Source organism: Grammomys surdaster, unplaced genomic scaffold, assembly GCF_004785775.1.
Source record: "Grammomys surdaster isolate TR1022 unplaced genomic scaffold, NIH_TR_1.0 191, whole genome shotgun sequence".
NCBI lineage: Eukaryota > Metazoa > Chordata > Mammalia > Rodentia > Muridae > Grammomys > Grammomys surdaster.
In genome coordinates this window covers 5,045,139-5,057,223 of record NW_021604636.1, presented here as the reverse complement: position 1 = coordinate 5,057,223, position 12,085 = coordinate 5,045,139, and the positions used below count along the sequence as shown (strand labels likewise).

Genomic DNA, 12,085 nt, shown 5'->3' with positions numbered 1-12,085 from the left:
TGAATATATAAGAGTGGAGGGCCCTGCTGGGCACAGGTGGAAGATGAGATCCTTGACCTCATGAAGGCTGGACGCCCCAGGGGGTGGGAGTTTTGAGGGTGGGGAGGTGGGAGTGGGGGGGTAGATAGAGGTTACATCCACAAAGAAGAAGGAGGAGGTGTGAGGGGATTGGGGGTTCCTGGGTGGGTGGGGGATGGGGTAAGGGGACAACATATGAAATGTAAATAAAACATCCAATAAAAAAATTAAAAAAAAAAAAAGAGTTACTTAAGGTGAAATGAATCAGTGGAATGCCTGGGGAATGGCATCAGGCTCATGAATATCTAATCTTATTCTTATCTGATTGGTAGTTTCCATTTCTGCCACGTTTGGAATTTAGGCTGTGGCTCACCTGGCTATGATAACTGCATCTAGCAAATTGGTCTGAAGCTATATTTAAATGTGTGAAGCCCATTTTAAAAATGCAGCTGTGTTATAAATAATTGAAACAAAACATAGTATTTTCTAAGTTATCCAAATATTGCTAAGTCAAGTTCAGTACCAGATTGTATGTTTTCTATTTCATCAACCCTGCCCAGCCCCTAAGAAGAGACCAGAGACAAAACAAAATACAAAACCCTGGAAGGACATGTCTACCAAAACAACTCTGCGGATAGTATTACATCTCATGCTGTGACCCTCACGTGCTCCCCTAGGTTAAATTATATTATGAATTCCATAGTATGTAAATGACCAAATTATTGTTAAGTGATAACAATATGTGATAAGTGTGAGAATAGAAATTCCAGGGGGTATTAGATAAACTCTTATGAATCGTTTAACTTTAAACAGTTTTATGTATCTAATTTTTTTTAAAAGCTGAACTCTTTCCATGTTTACAAGACAGTCTTGGATTTCTAACAAGTTAAACAAGAACCTTTGAACAAATGTGTCCATATGTCAATGCAGTTTAAGTTTGATTCAAGATACAACCCACTACCTCTGAAAAATAGAAGCATATTTACTAAGTGACCTGCAAAATTCTAGTGTGTAGAATAGAATAATAACACAGAACATCCTCATTTAATTTTCCATTAAAAAAAGCTAATGAAGTTAAACTATTTTAATTAAAATGTTCAAAGAAATGAAGTCAAGAAAAAACTGACGCAAGTATTCCTTCATGTTAGAATTTGTGACACAAATATTTTCAACTTTTAACAGGGCAAGTCGATATGTTCCAAGCTGCCTCTTCTCACTAGAAGACATCAGTAATTTTTTAAAAGCACATTTACAATGCTTTCCCGTCACCCTTGCTGTGTTTTTGTAGCACCTATAGCCATAACTGGCACCTGGGGCCCTTACATTGCTGGCAGCTTCCCTTACATTTCTTTGGAGTCTATTCAACTGCTGTGGTTTTACTTAGAAGTCAGTGCTTTGCATATATGATTTCCTGAGACTGTTTGAATAGTCTTTCTCGGAAAACTGTGCCAGTCTGGCAGTGAACAGCTCTTCTTGAGGCGAGCTGACAGTAGTTGGGTTTGTATGCTTGGACCTGGGTTTCTAGCCATACTCCCTGTTCCCTCTTCTCTTGTTGCTGCCCTAATGACATCATCACCCACATCTTGTCACCCCCTTAAATAAGGAAAGAAGATTTGGACTAGTCTAGTAAGGAAAAAAAATTGAAATTCTGCTCAGGAAATCTATGCATAGCTCTTGTAAAACTAATTTATATTTGTTGTTTCAGCAGCTGATGTGGAAATGATTTTAAATGATAAACAAAACAGAGGGGAAAATCCAAATTGCTGTAAGGTAATAATCTGTTCTGGAGACAGGCATCCGTAGTTAAGACAGCAGGTATAAAACTGGAAAGTAGCCTGAAATTTCTCGATGCCACATTATTAAGATCGTCATCTTAACAGTGCAGCTTTGAGATAATGAGAACAAACGTGTTCTTAAATAAGTTGTGGATAACTGGCCTGTGCTAGTGTAAGGAGAAGCACTGCTGGAGGAAGTGGCTCATGTGGGAATAGATGTGCTGGTGAGCTGTGTTGCTAGCGATCCCATGGTCTTCGTCCGTGTACCACTGGGGAGAGAGAGAGGTCAGAATTAGGAGGTCGGCTGTCTTTAAAACGGAAAAATTCAAACGAGCTCTTGCATGGTGTAAAAACAGGAATTGTTTATAAACTGAAGTGTCATCAAAGAGGGTGCTTAGTTCTTCCCCAGAGCTTTTCAAGACATCCTCAGTCCTAAAGAAGTCTCTGGTCCTCTTTTGGGAATGGGATACTGAGAAAATCCAATATGCATTTGGATTTACTGTATAAGTCTTTAAGGATAGGTGTATTCTAATTAAAATACCCAAATCAACCTTTAAATGTGACTCAAAGGTCACTTAAAAACTACATTCCGAATGGGAAGGTTTATACCAGCAGGCATACTATTTTAATAGGTGCTAGCAAGCGTCAAATCTCTCTACACTTGAGTATGTATTTAAATAAATAGATTTTAAGGGAAAATCTCTAATATAAGCATCTAATGGCTAGAAAAATCAATTTCAATATTAAAGTTTTATATCTGTAACATAAATGAAGTCAAATGCCAAATGTTTTATTTACCAACACTTAAATTTTTTACTGGAAATTAAAAACTCTGTATACCTGATGTTTCTGTCAGGCAGGTACATATTCCTGAGACATAAGTTAATTTTAATCATGCCTCAAGTATTATCTGACTTTGCTTTAAGCAGGGAAAAAACAAACCTCAACCTCTTCTGAGAATCTGGCCCAAAAGATACAGTAGGTTTTCTCAGTACAAAATAGAAAACCCACTCCTACATAGTGGGCACTATTGAAACTGAGTGCACAGCAAATTATGTGTTAGAAGTGGGGGGGGAGGACAGTGTTTTCTAGCCAAAACAGTTAAGAAAGTTGTGTTTTACAATATTGTATTATTACTGCAAGACATGTATGTGTATATATATATATATATATATATATATATATATATATATATATATAAATCTGATGAAGACTTCTAATGAAGAAGATGAGTTAGACTAAATACCCAAAACCTCCTCTGTACAGACAAAATCAGCCCCAGCCATTTCTGACTTTATAAACAAGTCTAATTGTTTGCTGCCTGCAGTTGTTCAACAAAAGATAATGTAGCAACTGCAAGAACTGAAGCATGCTGATTATTAATGCCCCACTGTTGCTAGGATGGCTAGTAATCATAATAACAGAATGGAGTTTACATTTCAGCTATTATCATGCTGGTTTCACTTTAGAATTACTCTGCCACACATTTACAGAATAAGTGATTACTTTCGAATCAAAACAGGGAGAGACTGAACCATCACAGGAATAGAAGAATGGTGTTTTGACACTCCCAGGATATGTAATACTGTGTTTCTCAACCTCAAACTGTCTAATATTTACTCTGTGTACGACTCAAGGATATCACTTCTCCAACTTCACAGTGGAATGATAAGGGGCCTCTCCTCTCTTCCTTTCTTCTGAGACTTCCTTGGGAAAAAGTAACCCCCAAAGAGGAATCTAGACCCACCAGATACTTTGTTCCCTCCCAAACAAAGTCTTAGTATACCATTGCTTGGAAATCCACACCAGCATCCACCAGGGCTTTGGAGATCTGAGCTGATTGCTGAAAGTGAACATTATCTGTGGGAAAGACAGCGAACAAACAGCCGTAAACAAGTAGCTAATAGCCTCTGGAGTTTTCAGATACCGAGAAGGAAGGCACAAGAAGAAAGTGACTGAAGTTCTAGGACTCAGCATTCCATTTAGCCCAAGACAAGTGAGTTGTGGAAAGCAACACTGTTTTATTGAAGTAAATGTAACAGTCTTGCCCCTCATGCTTTTGTTTTGTCAGTAGTGAAATTGCAAACCTGTCTGTGATACTAAAAAGTCTAATTAGCTGAAGCTCACCATCTGCCGTTCCGTGAATAAGGAGGTACTCAACTTGTTTAAAATTTTCAGCTCTGCTCATGACTGTTGAGTTCTGAAATTGGGAAAAAGAATGTCATTATTCAAAAAAGGATCTGCCATAACTGATTTTTCACTTCAGTTTACAAAATAAAATGTTTTCAGCTGGGGCCCCCTTTGATACAAAATATAGCAAACCGATATTCAAGCAAATGCTGTCTCCATGCATGGCAGAATGCACAGCATGCCCTGTGCCTGGGAGACGGGACTGGAAAGGAAGAATGCCACATCTTCCCTGCACATGTAGGAAGAGGGCACCTGTCCCCTAGGCTGCATGCAAAACCCCTACAGTCCCAGATCACAGATTGCTATGTCCTATGTATTATCACAGGGCAGAGTCTCATATTAGCAATGTATGTTCCATGGGCTTCTGCTGTAGTTCAGCCAAAAAGTGTATTACCATAGCAACCATGTGTCACATGGTGCCATACATGCTACATTTCAAGGAGCCTGTACATAGCATTTGCAACTAAACATACTCTGCAATATGTCATGTGAACTTTGGTCCACATTGCTAGGTTCTGAATGAAAAGCAAACATTACCTCCCTGTAAACAGATGTTTAAAACCTAAGCACGTGTAGCATATGGGAAGGGAAAGGGTGAAGGAGATCAAGGGTGCCCTCAGAAAATCAGTGGGTGTTCGGTACATCCTCATTTTTGAATATTGGAAAAAAAATACTTCTGTTAAATGTTATTCCCAAGCCAGCCAGAGAGACAGGATAAAGGGTTAGAAGGTGTACTTTTGGTCTGAGTGATCTAGGGGCTTCCAAAATAAGGATCAGAGGTCTTGGATGGAAAACAAATCTTTAAAAGCATAGGTCAGATTATTTCAGTTTAGAACTAGTTACAATGTTGAGGTGAAAGGAAAATGCCAGCTAGATCCTGGGAAGCTGGAGCCTGCTTTGCTTGTCCTGAAGTGGGTTGGATAGAAAGAAACAGTGACATCTCTACAGACTCAAAAGCAGCCACGTAGCTCATCATTTGTCAAGGTCTGCATTTCTGTGACATCCCCATCTACAGAGCTAATGGATACTTAATATTTTTGCTGGGAGTCCTAGTGGTCTGACTACAAAGGTGTGGGGACTACAGTTACATGTTCAAGTCTAGTCTTTAGTTTCAATACTACTGAGCTTTGCAACTGGAGATGTACATGCTGCACTCTAAGTTCCGATTTCTGCAAAGTAGGAATAAGAACAATTGAACTTAGGCGTCAAGAGACGTGGTAGAAGCACTGTTTAAATTGTTGAGGCTGACTTAAAACTCAGTGACACAGTGTTTCAGGGAAGTGACATGCTTTCTACAAAATTCAGTGCAGTTATACAAAAGTTTCCATCGACCAAGACTCCTAAGATCATCCTGGTTAGCTCAAGGATGAAATGACCTATCCTGTTTAGGTGGACTATTTCCTAATCAACCTCATCATATTAAATTTCTGGCCCAAATTGAGATTTTTATTCGTAAACTTTTCAAACAAGCAGTGTAACTCATTAAACGTTCTTCTTTAATTTAATTTTAGAAAAACTTCCCATTTGATGGGATGTCCCACATACATCTACCTATGTATGATTCCATGCAGCTGGAATGTTTGCAAGGGTGCCCCTATCCATCACAAAACTGCCAATGTTATTTGTGTATCCATTCATTTTTTCATCTAGTCAAATAACATTCATTTGTATCCAACTAAATAGTTCATAAGAAAAATGACTTGCTTATATTATTTATTATCCTTAAATAATAACATTTATTATAGCATCTAATACAGAGCTAAATATTTATCAACTAAATGAGCAAGTGCAATTATTCAGCATTATTTACAGTAATTGATCCTACTTTTGCAGAGTTAAGTGGAAATAAAGTAGGCAGTATAAAATAGTCTCATTCTGCAATTTAGCAAGTCATTATGCCTACTTCCAAGTACTATACCACAGCAGTTGTAATTCTAGGTACTAACATTTCCTCTGTGCCTTCCACTGTGCTAACCAACCGTCTTGAAGGAGCCATGAAAGTGAATCAAATTCTTACACCTGTGTGATGTGGTCTATGCCAACCCTGCTCTATCTATGAAGAGACAGATTCAGGAAGTAAGTTGCACCATAATCCATGTTAGGATATGTCAAAACTAGACCAAGTCTGGGAAAATCTCCTTTATTTTCTGTTTCTCTGTCATGTCTCCTAAAATTCCAAAGGGCTCGTGATTGTCTTCCAGCAAAGGAACCCTGTGAAATAAAATTTTAATTAACTGTCCAGGAACTTGAAGTACGTTATAATAGTGGATTCTCTGGATTCTGAGCTGCATTGCCTTCTCACAGTGAAATAATTAGATTTGAGATTGGTCTGAACAACCCTGAAGGTTGGGAAGGGTGTCTTTCCCATCAGCAGGTGATAGCACAAAACTGTATTCCCTGCCCTCCAACTGGAGACTATCAAATCAAATTCTCCTAAAAGGCATTGTTATCCACCAGACAAGGCTAGAGTCAGGAAGGTAAGACTCATGACTCATTCTTACTTATAGGGCCAAGGCCCCTTAAGGGCCCTTCCCAGTGGTGTCCTCTAACCAGCCAAGCACCCAGCCTGTGCTGACTTTCTGCCACCATATTCCTTCACAAGTTCAATTCCACCCTTTACTCACAGAAGATAACAGACTTTAACACCCTGACCCAGATATACAATGGTGTCACCTCGCCTTACCTCCAGCAGCCCTATGGGCCTGCCTTGCTTGGCAGCACAACCAGAAAAGCTGCTCCAACCACCTCCCAGTGCCATGAGATGGAGAAATGTCATTGAAACATAGAGTAATAGTTAGGAGACATATAAATACACAGGACAGTTAGCAAGGAATGTGATAACTACTGGAGTTTGGACCAAAACAGTTTCTGGCTGCCTTTTTTTTCTTAAATGGAGTGAATACAGGCTGAAAGAAGACAATTTTTATAAACAAGTAAAACCCTGAGCCTAAGATAAATGTTGTGATGTACACACTGTAGCTGTGATGAACTAGACATGGTGAGAAACGCAACATACTGAGAAAAAGACGAAAACTGTGATAAAAGTGTCATGATGCAAATTGTTTTACATTAACAATATTACACTACAAAGAAAGAAAGACAAATACTTTAATGCAGCAAGAGAAAAATAAAACAAAAGCTTCCCCTGCAGTTGCAAGATAAGTGTGCCATTTCAGTACACGGTTCCCTGCTCGTTGGGAGAAGCCTCCCGAGGGACTTTTCAACAAGGGAAACAGACAGCTGCCAAAAGCACACCCTCTTAGGAGCTATCCGTGCAGGAAACAACCTTCCCCCAAATTCAATGATGTCACTTTGCCTCGGGAACCACGGGTGTGCAGTTCATTACTGGACTATGCATCCTGGCTTCTCTGGTAAGACTCTATTGCCCGCTGTATGGCACACTTCAAGCCATGAAGGAAACATGCAAAGCGAGTGTATAGGCAATGTATGCATTTCTCCAATATATGATTAATGGTTGAGAAGATATTAATTGTACTATTTTCATGCACCCAAATTATATGATCCCCCATTGCCTATCCATGGAAACAGGAATGAGAGAAAGGAAATGGATGACTAAGTTACAAGCCGGATAGTCTATCACCAATGACAAAAACGGAAGCTCAGAGTGATAAATGGGCAGGGATGCAATGGTGGTGCAGTTGGCACTCTCCTGAGGCTAGAAACTTCCGGAGAGCCCTGCTGCCAGCAACAGTCTGGCAGAGAGAAGTGGAAAGGATTGGTCCAGCGGCAATGCCGATTCCACAGCGTCTCTGTGAGGAGCTTTTCCTTCAATCCCCAAGAAGAACCATCTGTAGCTGCTTGTTGGATCATGCTGGTTCCTCAGCTACCTTCCAACAAATAAATCTTTGTATTTTTGAAATAAAGGAAGGAGCTGATGAGAGTAGGAAAATGCTGTGAGAAACAGGAGGTGTGACAATTTTCACACTACCCTTTGTGCCATCCACGAACCAGAAGGACAATTTGCTCCCTGAAGATAAGGATGGTGGTAGCTGCCATGCTTTTGAAGCTTACATCATGGCAGGTGTGGGGGTCTCCTACAATCACTTCTGTGACTCTGGGAGGCATAACTGGTTACTCCCATTATGTAAAGAAGAAAATTAAGGTTCGGGGAAGGAACATGACCTCCTCAAGTTCAAACTTCTAGAAGTAATGGAAACTTTCAATGCAGGCTGTTTGAATTCCAAAACCAAGGTCCTTCACCAATATATTCTATAGTCATTTGATGTCACAGCCAAACTGCTCATTACCACCCACAGGCTCCTATAGAAGACCAAACAGTCACTGGGTCTGAGAGATAACAACTTAACAACTCAGTAAGCTCTAGCCCTGGGCTTACTAGCTCACTCTATGGATTCTTCTCCTGAAATCAATGCTGCATAAAGAAAATTAAGAGGTGCCATTTGGAGAATCATCATTAATACCAAGCAGAGGGCACAGAAAACATTTAAGAGAAACTGAATCCAACCCACTAAATAAGATGTTTTACTTGTTTACATCTTCCCAACAACTGTACCCATGAGCTGCCAAGGGAAAGAGCTCCCATCCACCCCAGACAGGGGGCTCTACCTCAGGCCTCAGAAGCAACACTGGCTGCTTTAAAGATCACACAGCAGTCAACATTTTATCAGCACTCCACAAACAAGTTAAGGTTTGGCTTAAATCTGAAGGTCTCTCTCCCTTTGGCATATTCTGGGATAATAGAACAAATGTCAAATCAGTGCAAGATGGCATATTTACAAAATTGCACCCTGTTTTGCATAACCTAACGATGCAGCAGTTCTTAAGGATTGAACGTTTCAAATCTGCTAGCAGAAGACTGCCAAATCCATGACTGTTTCATACACTTGCCAAAAGCCTATCAAATTTTGAGCAAAATGCAAAATAAATCTCCTCTACAAGTTAAATCAGCCCTTCTGTGTGTTCCAGGCTGCCCTCTCCTCTTGGCAGCAAGGCTCAGGACTAGGGCCCCACTCCTCCTGCCCTCTGTCTCCTACTTCTCTGCTTATTCACAATCCCTTCTCCAGTCTACGCCCTGTCATATGTATTGGTCACCATTTGGTCTGCTCTTCCCAAAGCTATCCCTCAGTTCAATAGAGCTGTCTCAGAGATCCCAGGAAAACCCTTCTCTCTGTCACTGTCTCTCTCTCCCCTGCCGCCCCCTCCCCCCATTGTAACCTGTTGGGAACCTCTCTTATCTTCCTTGCATCTTCCCCCTTTCTCTGCCCCTTCTCCTTCTTTTCTAGTTCATACAGTGTCCTCTTCCTTTTCGAGCCCTCAACATCCATCTGTTACTAGATATTTTAGTGCCTCGGTTTCCCTGTCAGTACAATGGTGGGAATCATGGAGACTTGAAGCTGATAATTCCTGTAAAGCTCTTAGAATACAGTCTAGTTATGCTAACATAATAAATGAATTGGTGAGTGAACCTGGGTGGGGGCGGGGAGTTGAAATCCTCTATTTTTGGCTCCTCCTTTTCCTTGAACTCCTTTCAGCCTTCTGATATAGATTCCTAGGCCCTACGGCCACAGTTTGGAAGTTCCTAGTCTTTTCCATACAGATTGGATATTGTGTGATGTTCAAGGTCATGTTCTGTTACCAGTTAAAACATTTCTCTCTCCAGAGTTTTTACTTTTGTCTTATCTATAAGGAATAAACTTTTGAACAAATCAAATGCCAGACACTCTGAATAAATGAATGAAAGGCTCTTATGTATTGTGTCTTGCAGTTCTGAGTGCAGATGGGCTTTGAGAAATTGGTCACCCACTGGTCAGGATCCCACTCCTTGAGATAAGGCTACACTGCGGCATGCTTGTGGCTACTGATTGTAGAGTTACCTCCTTGGTCGTCCCATTTCTGTCTGTTATGCTGGCAGGCTGGTGGCAGAGAAGATCTGTTTACAGAATTACACTGCTCAATAGCTCAGACTTGTCACCTCTCTGGAACCAGGTCCTTCTGGGGTTCCTCTTTGGGGTTCTTGTAGTCTTTAAAAGAGTTCCTGCCTTGTCATTTGTCCATAGTGGGTGTCGATCTTCAAAAAGTCTTATGGGGTCACTGCCGGGTTACTGTATTGAGTCTAAACCTATGTCTCAGGATCTCCAAATCTTCATAGTTGCTTTTAAAGTATAGGAAATAACATCCCCGCTGGGAGGAAGTCAACCAAACAGGTGAATGCCTTCACAAATGGTGTACTAGCTTTCAGCAAGGCACACACTGACAATTCACCTGGTGGCATCTCTTTCATCAGTAGTAAAATGGCCCAAATTCACAGGTATGTTCTCTTGGAGATTTGGATTCCTCTAAATTCTAGGTCTTTATCCCCTGGTACTGTGTGATCTCATCAGGTTGTATTGAAATTTATATGGTCTTCCACTCTATGTGTCAATGGCTTTTTAGCGCAGAATATAAACTTATTGCACAACCGAACATTTTGTGCATTCTTAACTCTGGATGTGCTAAGAAAGTAAGAGAGTCCTGACTAAATGGGAATTTTTTTTTTCAAAATATTTTTTTTCGACCCACAGAAGTGTACAGAGTGACAGAAACCTTTCAGGAATTGTTGAATTAGCTCTCTGTCTTATCAAGGGATAGGACAGGAGAGAGGGAGAGAGAGAGAGAGAGAGAGAGAGAGAGCGCAAACCTGGGAAAGAAAAGAAGTAGAAGATGATGGGTCCAGAGGGGCAGCTGGGGCCTTGGAGGAAAATAGAATGTTTGAATATATTCTTGCCAGAGACAAAAGCACAGGCTCATTTAAAAAACAAAGGAGGGCAGCTTTATTCTAAAGCCTGCTGTGCACCAAAAATAGGCACTTAGATTCAGTGCTCCACTCAGATTCAGATCCCCACACAAATTCAGTCCTCCATCCTCAGAGGAAGCAACCAACACGGAGCTCCGTGGAGACAATTCCCTTAATGCGTTCACCTCACTTTTCTCCTGCCCACCTTAGCTATCACCCTCCCAGATAATTCCTCTGAGTAACACATTGGGAACCTTTAGCTCCCTGGTACTGGCAGTTTTAATGTGTCCATTGCCAGCAATGAATTTCATGCCAAGAAAACCCGACTCCTGGCGTGGAAGGATTAAACAGTCCTCGGGTGCCATCTGTGCAGCGAAGAGGAAGACTGACTTTGTGCACCCAGTGCGCGTGTGCTGCCATTGGCAGGAGGAAGTGACTTCTATTTACATGACTACCTCATACAGGGAACACCTAAGGGGGGAGATGAGAATGGCCACCACTGTGGGGGGTAGAGGCAGGGGAAGGGAGGATCCGTGTCAGAAAAAGGACCCTATAGAAAAGGCTGGAAAAGGAAACATGAAATGGCAGATTCAGACCGCTATGCTATAGCATCACAGAGAGAGACGGCTCAGAAAACAGAAATGATGGTATGTGTTCTAAGGGACAAGGCAAGCGTCCCGATGAATTTCGGTGTCAGAGTTTGGACATATAAGCCTCTGCTTCTGGCCTCGTCAGTTCTTCAAACTGGGCTTTGGCTTCTCCTTCACCATTCTCCAGAGGCCAGCGTTGGAATACTAGGCACTATATCTCTGAGTTTACAGGGACTTTCCATGCTTGGATATAGCCAAGAAAACCATCTTTCAGGTTGGATAATTAAGAGGAAAAAAAAATCAGGCATCAAAATGAGAAAAGTGATGGAAAAATACAACTTGTGTATTTTCCTTAAAACCAGTTTTTTTAAAAATAATTAAGTCAAGATAAGTTGCAATATAAGATGCTTCCCGGAAGGACACCCAAGTGTTGAAGTCAAGTAATGTTGAGTAACAGTCAAGTAGTGTTGGGTAACCTGGTGCAGAGTAATTGCTAACTCAAGGTAGAATAAAGTGAGATTTAAGAGTCCTATAAGGAAAGCAGCAGTGTTTACAGAGAGAGAGATGCTCTTCAGAGACAGGACAGTGGAAGCTTCCTAATACACGGGAGTGGGGGCAAATGACAAGCCAGGTATAAGGGCCCCGTAGCAATGTCATAAATGACAGCTACAGAAATACAGAATCTGACATCTAAACCAGGCCAGGTACAAAGGAAAGTGCCATTAAGACTGTGTGTGTGTGTGTGTGTGTGTGTGTGT

General features: G+C 41.0%; 1 protein-coding gene across 1 annotated transcript in view; it reads right to left on the bottom strand.

Moving 5' to 3' along the window:
* Positions 1–1,061: 1,061 nt before the first annotated feature.
* The window catches only part of Dpp4 (dipeptidyl peptidase 4), an 81,367-nt gene continuing 70,343 nt past the window's right edge, over positions 1,062–12,085 (bottom strand). The window contains exons 24-26 of the mRNA XM_028769236.1: positions 3,921–3,993; positions 3,580–3,653; positions 1,062–2,062 (exon numbers count right to left, since the gene is read on the bottom strand). Of these exons, the coding sequence (XP_028625069.1) occupies positions 1,961–2,062; positions 3,580–3,653; positions 3,921–3,993 (249 nt within the window). The 3' untranslated portion in view covers positions 1,062–1,960. The remainder of the gene's footprint in view (positions 2,063–3,579; positions 3,654–3,920; positions 3,994–12,085) is intronic.